Consider the following 18,850-nt stretch of genomic DNA (forward strand, 5'->3'; position numbering starts at 1 on the left):
AGAGACTCCCCCAGTTGAGCTCATAGAGCCTCCCCTGGCTGAGCTTGCCGAGGCTCCCCCTGCTGAGCTTACAGAGCCGTCCCCTGCACCTGTTGTGGAGAGTGGTAAGCTGTGCATGGAACCAGCGATGTACATTTACCACATCTGAGGGTTTATTTTGTCTTAACTGGTTAATGCTCCGGTTATACTAACAGAACCTACAGCAGCAGCAGAAAGCCCTGCAGCAGAGCCACCCGAGTCTCAACCTGAAGTTGTGGCAGAGAGTGGTAAGACCATAGTCCAGCCTCGGTTGGAGCGGGAAGCGGGCAGACACGTCACCGATACTTTTTTCCCCCCATTCTGATAATGTTAATGTTAATTTCAAACACCTTCTTCTTCTATTTGTTTTTAACAGTTTTTCTCATTACAGCTGTTTACCCTGCCTGTTCATGTCTTTTCCACATTGTTTGGGTTCTTGTAGTGATAAAGTTTAATCTCACTCACATGATAAATTTTATTTCTTTTTCCATTTACTCCTTTCAGGTGTATTTGTGTGATAATGAGCATCTAAGACCTTGTACTGACTATGCCGCTCTCCTGTCTTTGCTTTTTGCATTTCTCTCACTCTCTCTCCCTCCTCTCTTTCACCCTCCCTTTCTCTCGTGCTTGCTCTCGCTCTCTCATGCCAACTCCAGGAGTGGACGTCGTACCTGCCTCTCTCAAGGTCCCCTCACACACCCCTTACCTCCTGATTGGTGGGGGTACCGCCTCTTTTGCTGCTGCCCGGTCTATTCGAGCCAGAGACCCCGGTGCCAAGGTCAGTCAAGCCTCTATTTTCCACAATAAAAGCTCAGAATTCAGTTCATTATCCAGTCCACCTTGTTGTACCTTAGTTTCTCAGTTATATTTGTGTTTTTATTTTTTTTGCTACCAGGTATTGATTGTGACGGATGAGCCAGACCTTCCATACATGAGACCACCCCTTTCAAAGGAACTGTGGTTCTCTGATGATCCCAGTGTGACAGAAACACTGCGTTTCAAACAGTGGAATGGAAAGGAAAGAAGGTGTGTTTAAGTTTTGTGCTTTTGGTAAAATGTTAAGTAAAATGTTCAGAGATGTTAAAACATTTTGTATTTATTTGGCAGTATCTACTTCCAGCCAGCATCATTCTACATTCCTCCAGAAGAATTGGAAAGTGCAGAAAATGGGGGAGTGGCGGTTCTCACTGGCAAAAAGGTACAGACAGTGTGCTGACTTTATAATTATATACATTATAGTAGTTGGATATATTATTTATACCAGAAATGAGGATACTTTTTGACTATTGAATGAGATTTCTGACAGCTAATACATGATTTATTCAATTTCAGGTGGTTCACATGGATGTGAGAGGAAACAAAGTAAAACTTGACGATGATACTGAGATTTCATATGACAAGTGTTTGATTGCTACAGGTAAGTCACTTAAAAAATGCATTTGTTTACCACATGTGGCTTAAACATGGTGGAAGCTAATTTGAACTGCTCTCTTCAGGGGGAATGCCAAGAAATCTGCAGGTCATTGAAAGAGCAGGAGAGGAAGTGATGAAGAAGACAACTTTGTTCCGCAAGGTCAGTGTTTAGCCACAAGGAGGCGAGAGCTTTATTTCAGTTGGGCAGTTTCTGGCTGATAGTATAAAGCTCCAGATAAGTGTCATATTTTTGCTGTGGGTGTAATAGTAAAGGTATGACATGATGGAAATATCATCAAAATTATGAACATTAAGTTATTTGTTGGATAACAAGAAATACTCTTTGAATGTAGATTCTAGTGTGAGCAAACATACGTAATAATTATCATAATCATCATAATAATAATAATAGAAAAAAACATTGATTCACTCTAAAACCTAATATTACATCTATGTTTAATGAGATATACAAAGATGGATTGCTCAGTTACTCCAATGGTTTTAAGGGGACTGCAGTGTGTGCAGCTTTTACTGTTTGTCCACTATTTCTATGATGTTACATTTTAAAGAGGTTTTCTTGCAATACGAGTCATTGCAGTCCCATTATAGGTGCACAGAGCGGTATGACAGACATATATGTGTGTGTGTGTGACAAACAAAAGAGTAAATTTGTTCTCCTCCACAGATCGAGGACTTCAAATCATTGGATAAGGTCTCCAGAAACATCAACTCCATCACAATCATTGGAGGGGGCTTCTTGGGCAGCGAGCTGGCTTGTGCCCTTGGCAGGAGATGTAAGTCTACTGGACTACATGAGAAAATGACAGAATGTGTAATAACATTGATGTTTAACAGAACTCATTTTGTTTTGAATTGAATCATTGGATCCTCTTTCTCCTTTTTTCAGCAAACGAGTTTGGCCTGGAGGTGATACAGATGTATCCTGAGAAAGGCAACATGGGAAAAGTGTTGCCTGAGTATCTGAGCAACTGGACAACAGAAAAAGTCAAGACAGGTTCATGTCCATTTTGTACTCTAGCATGTCTTAACTGTCTTAATTGTCTAAGCTTTATTTTTTTTTATCTCATTTCTCCATTTATGAAATATTCCGTCCTCGGTTTTCTAGAGGGTGTAAAAGTCATCTCAGAAGCTTTGGTGAAATCTGTGACCTGCAAAGATGATAAGTTAGAAATCCAACTGAAGGATGGCCGATTGGTAGGTTTTTGCACAAGTTCATTGTAATTCAAGAAATGACTTATTAGTTACTGATTATCTTGTGCTTCACCTTGTAGGTGAAAACTGATCACATTGTTGCAGCTGTTGGCCTGGAGCCCAATGTTGACCTTGCTAAGTCAGCAGGTCTGGAGGTGGACTCTGACTTTGGTGGCTACCGGGTCAATGCAGAGCTGCAAGCTAGATCCAATATTTGGGTGGTAAGTTAATATTTATAAGGGAGTTTAAGTAATCCAAAGACAATAAACTGTTGTAATTTGTAAAAATAGTGACGGATTTTGACTGGCTTTGGAAATTGAAGAGCAGGTGTCACTAGTTGTGGGAGCAATTTTTGCTGTTTATGCTAAACCCCATTTGGCTATTTCAGCTATATTTTTATCTCCTTTTCTAGTTGGGCAAACATATTTATTTAAACATGGCCACTCTTTTTATTGCCTACTTTTATGGAGAGTTGGTAAAAAGCACAAACATCCTAAATCCACTTTACTGGGTTTTTTAGGTTCAATATGCTTTACTCAGTAGATCAAGGAATCTTAAATGTATGCCTTTGATCTTTTCAAACTTAACTTGTATTATAGCGCCCTCCTCAGGCAAACTTAGGTCGTGGTCCAGAAACCATACGCATCTGTAGACATATAATGGTAATATAGTTTTAATATAGTTTGAAATTCTAATCCACCTATCTGTTCGGATTCAGGCAGGAGATGCTGCGTGTTTCTATGATATCAGACTGGGCCGCAGACGAGTGGAGCACCATGATCACGCCGTTGTGAGTGGGAGACTAGCAGGAGAGAACATGACAGGAGCCAACAAACCCTACTGGCATCAGTCTATGTTCTGGTGGGTATTGCAGTACTTCATATTTCCTGCTAGTGATGCAAATTTAAGGTTTTCATGGGTCAGAGATTCAAACTGTTTCCCAAATAACTGCTGTGGCTGCAAGCTATGAAACCAGCTTGAAGTGGAAATGAAGGAAAATATTTGAGAAAGTGAGATCTAGTCTGAATTGTTGATTGCGTAGGTCCACATTCATTGAATACATTTAAATAAGCGGGCACTGGGGCAGCATGTACAATTCTGCAAATGACTCAGATTTAATCCTTTTAGAAGTCAGATGAACATGCATGATTGCTTTGAAGTCTTGAATACCATTAAGTTCTGAAATATTTAAAATGCCTTTTAGAGGACATTAGGATAGGACTTTCCACCAGAGTGCTGCGTTACTTGGCGAGACATTTTTAAACCCATCATAAATGTACTAACTCTGTTAAAAACATTACTGATATGATCGCAAGGGGACTCTACCAGATATTCAGGGAATTGCCAAAAAAGTAACTACAGTGTGGAGTGTGGCCCGCACTACACAGACGAATGCTGTGACTGCATGCTTCTAGCAGCTGGTGAAATGTGACAACTGCTGACAACATGGGTTCATTGCGGTCCCAAAAAAACAACAACACAGGTCCATTCGTCAAACTATCATGGGTCACTCCTATGAATGACAGTGTAATGTGTCTGCATAATCACAGCAAAGGTAAAGTAACAGGACACACAGCCCCTTATCATTCAGTAGCAGCGGTGGTAGTTAGACCCCATTTACACCTGGTCTAAAAATGCAATATGTAGCCGGACGCGTTGTCAAGATATGGAAGTTGTAGCGCCCGGTTAGCTCAGTCGGTAGAGCTGGCGACCCATATACGCAGCGGCCCGGGTTCGAGGCCCTTTGCTGCATGTCGCCCCCTCTCTCTCTCTGCCCCACTTTCCTGTCTCTCTCCAGCTGTCCCTGTCAAATAAAGGCATAAAAAAGGCCAAAAAAAAAAAGATATGGAAGTTGTTACTACAGTACTACTACTATAGTTCTTCATTATAATAATTTTGTCATTTGTCCAGATATCGTTTCTGGATAGAGATTGCAATTTAATACCAGGTGTAAATGGGATGTTAGTTCATTTAAACACCGTCATGTCCATGTTTTTAATATTTAACTTGTTAGGAACATACAGATACCCTCAGTCCATATTCCATTTTCACTCGTCATTGAAAACTTTTTGGTCAAGTACTGAATGTAAAACAAACTTTTTCAAGGACAATTCAAATGGTAAAACTCACAAATAAAAGCAAGCCTGCAGATTTACTGTAAGTCTGCAGGTGTCACACTAAAAGCCTGTTTATTAACAGAGTTTAACAGGAATGATGGCACTTTTTCAGAGTTACTGTGCTAACACTCCTGTTGATTATAGGTCTGAATGATGCCACATTTAGTGTATGTACAGGCTCTCTGGGCAGAATGACCACAGCAGGTAATTTGTAAAGGTCAGTTGGCTGTGACATTACTTCAGGTCATCGCCCAGCTTGAAACTCATCAGGTGGCGGTGGGGGGTTGTCAGTGAAGTTCACAGCTAAATTTTTAACGAGTGCCCCCTCAACCTTGTTTGTTTTGTGTGCGTGTGTGTGTGTTTGTGCATGTCTAGACTAGGAGCTGTGTGAGGTACACAAACATATACACTGTTTTGGAAGCTGTTTTGACAGTTAAGTTTTAAAATCTAGAAGTTGCTGTACTTTACTTTGGAAGATGAACTTCAGCAAAACTATTTTTAACATACATTTGCAGAATATTTTGTTTTTGCTTAGAAAATGTAGTTGACACTACTTGGTACAAAATGACATTAAGCTTAACTGTTAAGTTAAGCTAATATATACTGACATTGCAGCTAGCAATGTCAGTATATATTAGTTTAACTAAAAACAGTATCATTAGGATGTGGGGGGTGTCAAGCCGTTTCTTTGAAATAAAGTATGTTTTTTTTTCTTTGCATGCATCACTGAAAGGTCTTGTCACAGCGCAGGAAAAAGAAATAAATGGACTAAGAATTCTTCTTACTCTGAGAGCTTTAAGTCATATTATTCCCTCAACATGTTTTCCAATCTCATGTGGTTTCACACAGGAGTGACCTGGGGCCAGATGTAGGCTACGAGGCAATTGGGATTGTTGACAGCAGCCTACCAACAGTAGGAGTGTTTGCCAAAGCCACTGCCAAGGATACACCTAAAGCTGCTACAGAGAAGTCAGGTAGGAGGATTTACCACATAGTTAAACAAATCTTAATCCCATTAAGCAAAAATAAACAGTGACTTTGAGGACCAAGGGTCAGGTTTAGTCTTACTCGTTAAATGTATCGCAGGAACTGGGATTCGCTCGGAAAGTGAAACTGAGGACACAGCCACCAGCCCAGTGGCGTCCTCAACGCCTGCTCCCGCTATGGTGCAGCACAAAGACGACTACGGGAAAGGAGTCATCTTCTACCTGAGAGACAAGGTGGTGGTGGGCATCATCCTGTGGAACGTGTTCAACCGTATGCCCATTGCAAGAAAGGTACGCACAGTGTAAGAAAAGTGTGTCATAGTGAGGATTCAAATATAGACTTGTTCATTGTAAACCGTTTATATCTGTTATTTGTAGATAATCAAGGATGGAGAGGAACACGCAGATCTGAATGAAGTGGCCAAACTCTTCAACATCCACGAGGATTAAGATGGTGGAGGCTGAGACTCATTATCATGTTTAAGACTGAACTCTGACAGCTATTTCCACACTCTTGAAGACACGACTGATCATACATGAAAAACGGGAGAATTAATGTAAATTACGTGATGTTGCTGAAATATTTTAATATCTGGAATTTCTATCTGCCTGGTTTGTTGTTTCTTTTTTTCTATTCAGGAGAAATCAGTCTCATCTTCCGCCAAACTTGTCATGTTTCTTGAAATCGTGGTCAAGATGTGATTGTTTGTCTGCTTTTCCCCCACCAGGCTGAAAATGTCGAGCATGGATTATTGTTTTCCTCTGTGTGATCAGAGCAGCTTGTCGTGAGAAAAGCTGCAATAAAAGCTATTTTTAAATTGGAGTGATCCCATTATTTTGCTCCTATATAATAGCACTGATGACAGATGAGTTGACCTGCCTCCTGAGCTGTGATGGATGTTAAAGTCTGTGTGGTTGAGCTCATCTGTCCTGAAGCATTTTAATCAATGTGGGCTGCTTGGTGAATTTACTTGGGTCATACAACTGATTGGAACTTCTCAAATTGAGGGAGGTGGTGTTAAAGGTCTGAAGGTGAACAGACAAGAGCACCTGACGAGTACTTTTTACAGTGTGTGAGGAAGTACTTTTAATTAAGTAGAGCCAATGTGAGCTCCAACAAAACAACATTAAAATGAAGCTTGGCCTAGTTATCTTGTCCGGAGGTGAAAATGTTCACGCATGCAGAAACATTGTTTTTTTTTTCTCTCTCTACTGTGGGCTTCTTGTTATTAGGAATGCACTCATGTTTTATATCCTCACACATTTCTTATCCTATTTGACACTGTGGGCTCCAGAGCGAAGTGTGGAGCGGCCTCTCAAGTGTGAAGCAAACACGTGCAGCCATAATGTCCCGTCGCTTTCTTTGACATTAATTTTACATGAGTAAATGGCCAAACTGCGTCCGCCTCTGTATGGAGGAATAAACATGAGCTTCCACATTTCTATCTGAATTTGTCCGCCGAATTGAAGATGAAATAATTAGACCAGAAACCTTGGACTAATCTGCTAAAGAAATAACCTCTGGTTGTGTACTGACACTTAAAGAGAAGTGTTACACTTGATTTAATTAGAACTTTATGCCTCCATCCTATTTCCCTTTAGCTGTAATGCTGTTCTTGTAATTGTAGACAATTTGATCTTGAGCTAATGATCAGATCTGTAGATATTTACACTATAGGAAGTTATGTACTGATGATGGTCCTTTTTACACACTTAACAATTTATCACCACAATATGAAAAACATACCAATAAAAAACAGCCAATGTAGAAGATATCTGTATCTTTTAAATTAATGTGAATTTTCTCATTTTAAAGACTGATATTTTTTTTATTTATGGTAATGGAAGAGAGCCTTGTAAATCCCATTGTATTATATTACATATTTATTAGCTTCTGTCAAATTTGTGGATTTGGGTTCATAATTACTTGCAGTGCTGTGTGGTTACTTAGAAATGTTTTATCAATGGTAAAACATGACATCTTATTACAAAATACTTTTATCTTTTAATTCAATATACTGTGTCTTCATTTTTCAGCAAAAGTGTGACTGTAAATGTAACGTGTCTGGTTGGAATCACAAATATTCCTGCTAATCTGATGCTGTCATGAAGAGCAATGTTGGCCGCTCCTCTTTGAAAATGCCCCTGTCTCTTTAAATATTCTAGCAGTAATTCCTTGAACATGCATATAGCCATGAAAAAGAGATAGCTTGAAGTCATCCCCACATACACGGACAGAAAAAAAAAAAAAAACTTCCCTAGGATTTTGAATTATACAGCAGCAGCTTCCTGTATTTACACCTGCAGAGAGGGAGGGATGCTCAGCTGAGTCCAGAAGACAGAGCCTGGCTGGATGAGCAACAACAAGTTCCCTGCATCTCTGCTTTTTTCTTTTTCTTTTTCTTTCTCCTCTATTGGTGTTATATCTACTGTCTATACTAACTAAGAATGCTGTTGCACATCTTGTGTATGACATGGGCTTCATCTGTCATATTTCTGCAAGGCAGGTAAGAAACGGTTTTGATTCATATAGGAGAGCTCTGTGAATTGCTGCTTCGGTAGCCATTGTAATGTAAATGAATGTTTGTTTGACAGTGGATTTACTATATTTAAATGATTTTACAGTGGCAACATAAAACTATTGATAATAAGACATTAGATGATGATGATGTGCTTCTTTGACCATGGGGCATTACTGTTCTCTTAAAATCAGAAGAATTATGCATGAAATGTTTTGTAATCTATAATTAAAGGGAAAATTTTCATTATTGTAAGATGCAGGATTTTATGGCACAGGCAACTGCATGAGATGCCAGCCAATAAAACACTTTTCCCAGCTAAATGACAAATATTGTAGGTATTAAATATTAAATATCAGTACATCCAGAGTTAGTTTTCCCATCACCTGGCAGGTCTGTGCTCTGTAAGGAGATGAAGTTATCCAGCAGGGCAACCAAGGCCCCCTCTCCATCTGACTTTCTGGACAAACTGATGGGACGCACATCTGGCTATGACGCTCGCATCAGACCAAACTTCAAAGGTAACATGCACTGTGGGATGCAGTGGGAGGACTTCCTCCGTCGAGGACAGGTGTGAGAAAGTGCGCTGCTCATTTAAAGTAACAATCTGGGCAGTGAAGGAGCACAAATCATTCACAGATGGGTCAGAAGAGAGAGATGCTGCAGGCTGTGATGTTTTCACACAGGAGCCTTGTTTTTCTTTCTTTTTTTGTCATGTGTTACTGTTTTTATGCTGACCCACAGCCTTAGGTTGTGATATTTTTACACAGACGTCTCTTTAAGATTTTCTTTTGTCAGAAATGTGCAGCTATGTTACCCCACAGGCCTATTTTAGAGCCAATCTTGATCTCTCGTTGTGAGTGAAGCCAGCAGATTCCCTCTGACATACTTCCCCCTTAGTCTCTGGGGTCGCATTTCATATATATTTCATACTTGCCCCACATCCTTGTCAGTGCATGCTGGGTAAATCCCGGCTGATTATCTATATATACACTAATGTAACTAAAGGAGAATCAATAAATTATTGCCTCTCAGGAAATGAGTCGCTGAAATATTTAAAGTTTCAGTGGTCGACAGATGGACTACACTAATGGGAGCATACTGGAAATGACAACACAATTTCATGCTGATTATGTTGGAGTCTATTTATCAGGACACAGCATGACACGTTATGAAGAGAACAAGCAGATGTTATTTTGCGGGGACTGCTTTGCTCTTTAAAGCCTTCAATACTTAATGTGGTCTCCTTAGAAAACATCATCAGTGGTATTTAAGAAAACTAGTGACTGTGATGTGTGATGACAATCTGCCTCTGTCAGGTCCTCCGGTCAATGTCACCTGTAACATCTTCATCAACAGCTTCGGATCCATCACTGAAACAACTATGGTGAGAATTTTCTTTTTAACCCTCAGTGTCCACACACTTTATTTGGATGATCAAAACATGTAGATCATGTGGAAAATATAAGCAGGTAAACATCTGCTTTTATCGTCTGATCATTGCAATATGGATATTAGTGAAGTAGGTTTTACACTTTATTTCAGCAATGATTGAACTCCTCTGCATCTGTCTTCATCTGTATTACTGTACCTGGTCTTCCACAGGTTTTAGATAAAGTAGACTTGTCGTTCTTTCACATAACTGCTGCTTGTACCAATAGTAAGCTTCTGATTTACTGTGCAGGGTTGTAGGAGCAAGGGGAAGTGAGGTTTTAAATGGTATCCACTAAGAGCAAGGACTTCCTCATGATACGTTTTGCACACAATAATGCCACTTTGAAAGGAAATGCCAAAAAAATAATAATTCAGGTGTCTGTAGTAGTCAGTTTCATACTTATACTCAACATGTGCAACTCAAAATAATTCCTCCTGCTCATATAACTTGTCACAGAACTTCTGTATCATGTTTCAACAGGGGAGGAACTCACTACTTAAGTAAAATAGCAATAAAACTGCAGAAATAATCTGTGGCAAGTAAAGGTCATGCACTGAAATTTTAATGTAAGCAAGTTAGCATCATATATTTAAAGTACCAAAAGTAAAAGTAGTCATTATGCAGAATGGCCCATTTCAGAATTATATATTATTGGATTACAGTTATTGATGTATTATTGTGTAAACATCACTTTACTGTTGCAGCTGGTAAAGATGGGGCTAATTGTAACTACTGCTGGGTAGTTTAATCTGTAATATTATATAATAATCAATCAGTTGATTACATTTTGGAATAATTTAGTGGAGTAAGTGAAGTTCTTTATTTCTTAGCACTCCCTAACCAACAAACACACTGAAAACAAAGAGTGATGAGTCATATATCAGAACTGATTTTATTTAACTTGCTTTAAAAAGCCTTACATGGTTTAACTTGCTGCCAGTGCAAGGATTTCAGTCTATGTTATTTGGACAACAGAGCAGGTGAATGCTCATTTATCAGATGCATCAGACTCTTATTCATTTGAAGCCTCAGAGGGAGAAGAGCCAGAATCTTCTCCCTCTGTTTGGAGAGGCCATTTGGAGCACATTTCATGATGCCTAAGCATACTGTCATTAGATTATGACTAATTAATGACTATAAACAGCATCTTGTAATGTCAGCTATGTTTTTCTCATATCTCTGTCTCTGTCAAATAAGGGACTATCATTTATTTATGAGCCCCATGGACAGTCTTGTTTTTTTTTATATTCAAGTTTCGAGTTAGGAAGACTCATGCATTTTGTAAAATACCTCTAGGGAGGGCCATCAAATTTTAATTGATGATATTGTAAGTGGAGTTTTCTGTCGTTCAGGTTATGAGCACTCAAGTCTGTTTGTCAGCATTTATGCTTCATTTTTGTTTTTTGCTCACACTGTCAGAGTTTGCGTGGGCACAGTGCTCCTCACCTGCTGAGAGATGCTGCAGGTTACTGCTTTGATTTGTTTTTTGCTTGTGACTTATGCTTTATTCATATGATCTTGGCCCTCTCACAAGGTTTATTAAAATGACACCATAATTAGATGTATAGACACATGCAAAATAGTGTAATCTGTCTGACAAACCTAGAAACTCTTAATATGATTCTGCTATGGTATAAATGCCACAGCTGCCACTTATGGCAACATATTTTGTTTCTGTAACTAGAACTGGTTTAATTTCTAACTATGACTTCATTCCATACCGTAGGACTACCGGCTCAATGTATTTCTGCGACAGCAGTGGAATGACCCTCGACTGGCATATAAGGAGTACCCAGATGACTCTCTGGACCTGGACCCCTCAATGTTGGACTCCATCTGGAAGCCAGACTTGTTTTTTGCAAATGAAAAGGGGGCAAACTTTCACGAGGTTACGACAGACAACAAACTGCTTCGGATATTCCAGAATGGAAATGTCCTCTACAGCATCAGGTGACCTGTTTTTAAAATCATGAGTCTGGCTGAATAATGCACTAGGCTGTACCTCTGTCAGACATTGCAAATCCACTTCTGTGGTTTGTTGAGTGGCCAACTGAATATAACCTCTATGTGCTGTAGTCTAAACCACTAAATATATATATATATATATATATATATCCAACAACATGTCAATACACGTCAATACAATTGTCGTTGTACTGTCCAGCACCCACTGTGAACAAGTTCATGTTAAACAGTAACTCCAGGCTAAAACAGAATCAGGTCAGTGACGTGGCACTAAAGCAGTGGTGAATTGTAGCGGAATGGTAAGGATTTTCATTAGAATACTTACTTAGACATGAGTAGAATCCTTGCCAACACCTCTATTAAGGAATGGGGTTTTTTTATATCTTGATCGCTATGTCTTGTGAGAGGGGAAGCACTCTTCTATTTTTACTGATTGTGGTGCTGTGTTCTCAGCTCTTTTTACGTCAAGCCCTCCGCAAAGGCTGACATGTTGTCAGTCAGCACCTGTCAGTGCTCAGTTAGGTTTGTGTGGGGCGCGGTGCAGGAGACAGACGGACAGGAGGACAGGTGCCAAAGAGGTTAGAGCTGCTTGATGCAACCTGTAATGTAGGGTGAGTGTACAAAAAGGGTTTGAGTGACACATAAGCAGGAGAAGGCTGGTGCTGTCGGTTTAGTTCCGGGGGCTAACTTGGGTATCTAGCTAGGATGGAGTGTGAGAGTATCACACAACTTTTCATTTGATACAGCATTCCTGTTTGCTGTCTGTTTTCCAGGTTGACACTTACCCTTTCCTGCCCCATGGATCTGAAAAACTTCCCCATGGACAGCCAGACGTGTATAATGCAGCTCGAAAGCTGTGAGTTGATCTTTCAAGGCAGGCTTTAAAACATTACATATAGATTTTTTCTAAATAAACTTACAGTATACTTGACTCTCTCCTCTAGTTGGCTACACCATGAATGATCTTATTTTTAAGTGGTTGGACGTGGGAGCGGTGCAGGTGGCCGACGATCTGACACTCCCTCAGTTTGTGCTGAATGAGGAGAAAGGCCTCGGCTACTGCACCAAGCACTACAACACAGGTACATGACACCCGACGACCTGCCAGCCAACATCCCTGATACGTACTGTCAATCAACTTCTAATAAGACTGTCAGTTTGTACCTGTATCTCCTCCTGTGGTTAGGTAAATTCACCTGCATTGAGGTCAAATTCTACCTGGAGCGTCAAATGGGCTACTACCTGATTCAGATGTACATACCGAGCCTGCTCACTGTCATCCTGTCCTGGGTGTCTTTCTGGATCAACATGGATGCGGCTCCGGCCAGAGTGGGATTGGGAATCACCACAGTGCTCACTATGACCACGCAGAGCTCCGGCTCCAGGGCCTCCCTTCCAAAGGTCAGACACTTTGGTTTGTGCAAGTCATTGTTTATTATAAATTCTGGACAATTTCAGAAAAAAATGGTCACTGGATGTGTGCAATAAACCTTTTTAATTTTGAAATGTTTAATTACTACTTGACTCATAAGGAGAAACCTTCCATATATGAAGCTGACAAAATCTCAAGAAAGCAAAAGTAAAAAAAAGAATTACAATAAAATCAGAGAAATTTAATTCCTAGTGTTGGTTCTGACAGGAGTTTGAAGACAATTGTATTGAATTTTTTTGCTGATGCATTAAGCCCTATAGGTCTTGTACTAGTATAGACAGGACTGCGTAAATGGTTGAAAATGCAGTCGTGGAAGAAGCACACAGATTGTTTGCCTTAGTCTAAATAATGGTACTACCACAATGCAAAAATACTCCACTACATAGGAAAGCATTCAGTTTAAATTACCCAAAAGTATGTAAAGCAGTATTGCTTACATCAGTAATTATTTAATAATCTAACATGTAACTCCTGACACAGAGTTTGTAACTCCATCTTTCTTTCATGCCACTGCCTAACAAGGCAGAAACGCGAATGTTCGCTGAGTGATTTCACTGATTTGATTTTGATGGTTTCACAGGTGTCCTATGTGAAAGCCATAGACATCTGGATGGCGGTGTGTCTTCTATTCGTGTTTGCTGCACTATTGGAGTATGCAGCCGTTAATTTTGTTTCACGCCAGCACAAGGAGTTCTTCAGACTGAGGAAGAAGCTCAAAGAGCAACAGCGGCAGAGAGCTGTGAGTGCAACCCACCCCCTCAGGCCCTCGGGCGACTGTCACCTGCTATTCCCTGCGCCCAGCTATGCACGAGCTACACAACTCAGCTGCATGTTGAACTGTAGCCGGGAAATACAGACGGCATTGACCTGTAATTAATACAAGCCATTGCCATATTCCACTGTTGGCTGAATGTTCCCAACATATCGCTGCCTTACTTTGGATCTCACGAGGAAAAGAGAAACGGAGAGAAAAAAATAGGCCAAACCACCTTTAAATATGAAGTATTTCTTAAATGAAGCAGTGTGACAGCAGCTGCAGGATTCAATAATACCTTGTAATATTTATAACACAATACTCAAAACATCTGCTTGGAACCTTTGTACTTCATTTGTTGGGATTATGCAATGCCATTGAAATTTGCTCTGACTACATCTTTAAGCTGTCTCATTACTCAGATTTGAATTCACTTTGTAAGAAACAGATGATGATCACTTGTTAATGTACAAGAGTTGAAACATTCATGCAGCACAGGGAAGTTGTGTCGTGGCTGGAAACTGTTTGATCAGTGCAGTCTGTTTGATGATTACATTTATGTTTTTTTCTCCCTCATCAGCAGTCAAGTGGTGACAGTAAGGTTAAAGGAAACAACATGTCAGGCAACAATGCTGCTCAGGGCAACGTAGCCCAGCAGTGCAGTGTCTGTGCCCGGGTACGTACTGTCGCCTTGTTCAGTTTAACACCAGCTGATCAACAGACATGTGATTCTCAATGAGAGCAGATGGTTATTCTGTGCTGTGTCTGTTTCTTCCAGGAGGAGGAGCTGGCACAGCAGGGTTTACTCTTCCAGAGTTTTGGACTTGCACTGTCAGCAGGAAGTGCGCCGGAAATGGATGCAACACCAGTCTTTGCAGATTTACCTCCCGGTTTAGGTTTCTATGACATACGCAGGCGCTTTGTGGATCGGGCGAAAAGGATTGATACCATCTCCAGAGCAGTTTTCCCCATGAGCTTTCTCATGTTTAATGTCCTCTACTGGCTAACCTACAAAGTTCTACGACATGAAGACCTTCTAGCCAAGCTGTGACGACACACCGTCTGAGAACCATAAAGACACAGGATACCTTTAATTCTGTCTCTCTACACTGAAACATTCACAGGCTGAGAGTCCTCAGCTGAGCCATGCAAGATGCGTTGTGACTGCGTGTCCAGTGCCATTGGGAAATTCCATGACATGGAAGAGTCCGTTGGTTTCTGTGAATTTTTAATACTTTCGAAAGAAATGCACTTTTTATTGCCACTGATGCTTTATGCATTACATGTCAGGGTACAGTATGAGTGTACAGTCGGCATCTTAAGCATAGCATCTCACACTTTCTAGGAAACATGCAGTTTCTGTAGCTTCACATGTATTTGGACTACAGCACATCTGAGGAATATTTACTTTGTGCATTAATTTTACTGGTGTAATGGTGAACATTGTCATATCACAGAGACAAAACATATATCACTACATCCAGGAAGCACATTTTGGAACTAGCAGCTCTGCTGTGTTTCTCACCTCGGCTATGCTTTACAGACCTGTGAAATACATTATTTTTTTATGACATGGCTATTTTATCTAGCATATTTATCAGTTCAATTACATTTTGAACCCTCCAATAGGAAGCCTTTCCATAATAAAGACTTGAATAATCTGTTTTAAAAATGTGTTTCAAATTTAAATTAGGGTATTTAATGCCTAAAGAAGTGAAGGATACACTGACCAAAGTTTATATAACGGCATGGCATACACATAGCCAAATAGCCAAAGAGTAATAACAAGTTAATGTAAATTAAAAGTGAAAATATGTCATTATAAGATGTTAACAGGCTCTGGAGTGTGGTGAATTACCAGTATGGTTCCTTTCACAATAAAATTAATAGAAATAATCATATTAAATATATAATGTCAACAAAAAGATTTTAATTTTGTTGTTAGAGATTGGATCACTTGATAGTGGAACAGTTATCAAAACATAGTTCCCCTGAGATCTGCACAATGGGTGTTGTATTGGTGTTAAACAAGTCCAATAAGTTACACACTGAGAATTATTTGTGATTTTTTTAAAGAAACATATGTCCTTGAAGTTTTTGTTGGTCAATATAAAATAAAGAAATGCTTTTATTTGAAATACTGAATCATAGTGTAACTTTTATGTATGATGTTCATTTTGATGATACGTAATATGAGAAAATGTGTTTTCCCTCCCCCCCTTTAATAGCATGCCAGAGTCTAAACCAAGGGATTACACTTAATGTGCACACTTAATTATCAGCTATAATATTTAGTAAATTATATTAAAAATCCCCTTCAGACATGTATTAAGACATATACAAATTGGAATAATAATGTGTGTCAGATATGATTTTTTTTCCTGCAAATTTTGTATAATATACTCATTAAAATCCTTGAATAAAGTCCTTTAAACTCCTTTACCTCATAAAAAATTCTAAAATCTATGAATATGAATTTTGTTCATTCAAGTTTTCCTGCTGGCCACAAGATGTCTCCTACTTCACTGTAAAGTCCATTCTCGGTGCATGTGCACTGGCGGCTTCAAGTTTCTACATCACACTAGTATAAGTGGTGTACTGGACCAAAACTGACATCCAAAATATTTGTGATGTCAGAAATCATGCTTGCAGGCCCCGCCCCATAGAAATCTGATTTTCAATGCAGATAAACTTTCTACTTTCAGCATATTAATGTGAAAACATCTTTTCAGTGTCAGACTCTGCACATACATCATTGTGCACAGTGAAGCTCAAACAGCACACTGTAGGAACAAGAAGAAAATCATATTCTAAACTGGCTCTTTAAACTATGACTTTCTCTAAGCCCAGAAGCACCTTAGCAGTAGTGAACTATAGTTTTCACAGATCTGTCTTCCCTCTAATACGCCCCTCATTCAAGGTTACTCTCAATCCTCACTCTACTTTCATGTGGTAAATGTGCAAAATGCTACTGCGATAACTGCCTCTTTATCTGATCTAATGACTTGCTCAGTACCCACACTGACTGTATGGATTCTTAACATACTGCGAGATTCGATTATGAATTTCTGTATGAACATGCCTGGGGACCAGATCCTTCACTGGAAACCTGGTCTCATTTTAAGAAGAAATCTTGAAATAAAAGGAAGCTGTCATACTAATATTTTATTTTAAAAGGTATAGCTGTCACATGAATAAACAGTAGGAGCAGGGCTGCATACATCAGCACTGTATGTCTGTGTGAAACACAGATGGACTCTTTCTCGAAATAGCAGTAAAGGAATGATGAGAGGATCCCTATAGACCTGTTTTTAACAAACAAAACAACAAACAAAACGCTTTGAGATTTCTATAGTTGCGGACAGGAATAGGTACATCATTACAAAGAAATTATCTCACATAATAACACATATTATCTTGAAAAACACAAAATAATAATTTGTTCTGTTACATTAATCTTGTCTTCATCAATCACACAACTACGAATCTTTGAATACGGGCTCAACAGAACTCTCAACAAAGTTTGTTAAATTTATAAAAACACCTTTGTTTTGACTGCAAAGTGAATTGCTCAGCTTTCACTGCTCCTCTTGCGTGACACCGTGCTGTATATACAAAACCTGAGACTGTATCTCTAGCCACAAGAGGGTGCTGTGTGCTCTTTTATGTCCCACATGAGCAATATTGCACTATGCCACACGTTCCCACATAGGCCAGATCATACAGTATAAGAGACTCTGTACTCAGTGTCAGATGAGGGTCTTTTGCTGTTTGGAACTTTTACATTCAGAATTAAAAAAAAAAAAAATCATATTTATTGTGTGTGATATTAACTAGCAAATAAACCACCCTTGATATACAAATTATTAGTTCCTTGCACAATATTTACATGTGCAATGTGTATATATAGTATTGCTCTTATTTCATTTTTTACATTTTTGGGTGAGGTTTTTTATCGCTACAGGCTCTACAAACTAACTATGGCTATCATTCAGTTGTTCAAACCCTGTTTAGTATGCATCTACTCTTTGTTTGACTTGTCACAGATGAGCAATTAAGCCCGGTCCACACATTAAATCAGAGGGTGATTTGACTCACTTAGTAGTGTCAGAGGACAAGAACTTGACGGTAGTCTGGTCCTGATAGACATCTTAATTGTGGGGCAGTTAAAGGAACAACATTTTGTTTAAAGAATAGAAGAAGGGCAGACATTGAGGGAATACAAAGCAACACAACCATTCCACACAAGATATATAATACCTTAATGACTTACTCTGCCCACTGCTCTATTTAAACACTTACTGAGGATAAGTGCTAATTTCTTCAATAAATGCATAATAGATAAATTCATCCTCTGTTTTGTGATAATGGAATAATCATTTCCAAGCGATATCTCCATGTTTTTGTTTTGTTTTTTGCAAATAGAGGGGTATTAGTTTGCAGTGGAACCCTGGCTATCTTTATATGTGTGTGGGGGTATTTGTGATGGGATATGCAATAAATATAAGATAAATAGCAAATAAAATATATATAGATATATATAGATATATATATATATATCTATATATAGATATAGAGGGACATGTGCTAAATTAAGGTATTAAGTATGAAAATGTGTTATTCTTGGTTAAAGATACATGTTGCACAAATTGTAGTATACATTTCTGTCTTCTTTAGGCACAAAAGCAGAAAAAATGCAACCTTGTTTTGTTTTATTCCCCATGTGCGAAAAAATCCTCGCAAATGAATCAGGAATGTTTGAGGACTGATGTACTGAATTTGCGATACGTTCATTTTCCATTTTGGGAGTGTGGTTTGGTCTCCCCGGGACCCTTCGCCGAAGTGTCCACCGGCTGGAGACGTGGCAGCGCCTCCGGTCATATGATTTTAGTTCACGCACGAACCCCACCCCGTTATTGCCTTCCCAGAAAAAAAAGATTTCTTCACTAACACTTCTCCGTTATTGTAGTGTGGAGTGACACTTTGAAACATCTACCAA

General features: G+C 39.2%; 2 protein-coding genes across 3 annotated transcripts in view; both read left to right on the forward strand.

Annotated features, from left to right (window-relative positions):
* Positions 1-6,569, forward strand: part of aifm1 (apoptosis inducing factor mitochondrion associated 1) — a 10,800-nt gene extending 4,231 nt beyond the window's left edge. Inside the window, exons 8-22 of one of the 2 annotated variants that reach the window (XM_035666674.1) lie at positions 9-104; positions 195-266; positions 675-796; positions 914-1,044; positions 1,126-1,216; positions 1,351-1,435; positions 1,515-1,591; positions 2,117-2,225; positions 2,339-2,446; positions 2,558-2,646; positions 2,724-2,864; positions 3,362-3,504; positions 5,610-5,734; positions 5,847-6,037; positions 6,125-6,569. In XM_035666674.1, the coding sequence (XP_035522567.1) occupies positions 9-104; positions 195-266; positions 675-796; positions 914-1,044; positions 1,126-1,216; positions 1,351-1,435; positions 1,515-1,591; positions 2,117-2,225; positions 2,339-2,446; positions 2,558-2,646; positions 2,724-2,864; positions 3,362-3,504; positions 5,610-5,734; positions 5,847-6,037; positions 6,125-6,196 (1,652 nt within the window). In that variant the 3' untranslated portion in view covers positions 6,197-6,569. The remainder of the gene's footprint in view (positions 1-8; positions 105-194; positions 267-674; positions 797-913; positions 1,045-1,125; positions 1,217-1,350; positions 1,436-1,514; positions 1,592-2,116; positions 2,226-2,338; positions 2,447-2,557; positions 2,647-2,723; positions 2,865-3,361; positions 3,505-5,609; positions 5,735-5,846; positions 6,038-6,124) is intronic. The other variant, XM_035666675.1, reaches the window with a different exon arrangement.
* Positions 6,570-8,220: 1,651 nt separating this feature from the next.
* glra4b (glycine receptor, alpha 4b) lies at positions 8,221-15,299 on the forward strand. Its single transcript, XM_035666908.1, has 10 exons — positions 8,221-8,253; positions 8,675-8,786; positions 9,585-9,652; positions 11,427-11,650; positions 12,439-12,521; positions 12,610-12,747; positions 12,852-13,066; positions 13,678-13,836; positions 14,435-14,527; positions 14,630-15,299. The coding sequence occupies exons 1-10, from the start codon at positions 8,221-8,223 to the stop codon at positions 14,900-14,902; spliced, it is 1,398 nt and encodes a 465-aa protein (XP_035522801.1). The 3' UTR covers positions 14,903-15,299.
* Positions 15,300-18,850: the final 3,551 nt, after the last annotated feature.

Source organism: Morone saxatilis, unplaced genomic scaffold, assembly GCF_004916995.1.
Source record: "Morone saxatilis isolate NCDOM2014 unplaced genomic scaffold, NCSU_SB_2.0 Contig20, whole genome shotgun sequence".
In the NCBI taxonomy this organism is placed as follows: Eukaryota; Metazoa; Chordata; class Actinopteri; family Moronidae; genus Morone; species Morone saxatilis.

Coding starts and splice junctions, on each gene's coding strand:
- glra4b (XM_035666908.1), top strand. CDS start 8,221: ATGGGCTTCATCTGTCATATTTCTGCAAGGCAG. Junction 12,522..12,609: donor TATAATGCAGCTCGAAAGCT/GTGAGTTGATCT, acceptor TCTCTCCTCTAG/TTGGCTACACCATGAATGAT. Junction 12,748..12,851: donor CACCAAGCACTACAACACAG/GTACATGACACC, acceptor TCCTGTGGTTAG/GTAAATTCACCTGCATTGAG.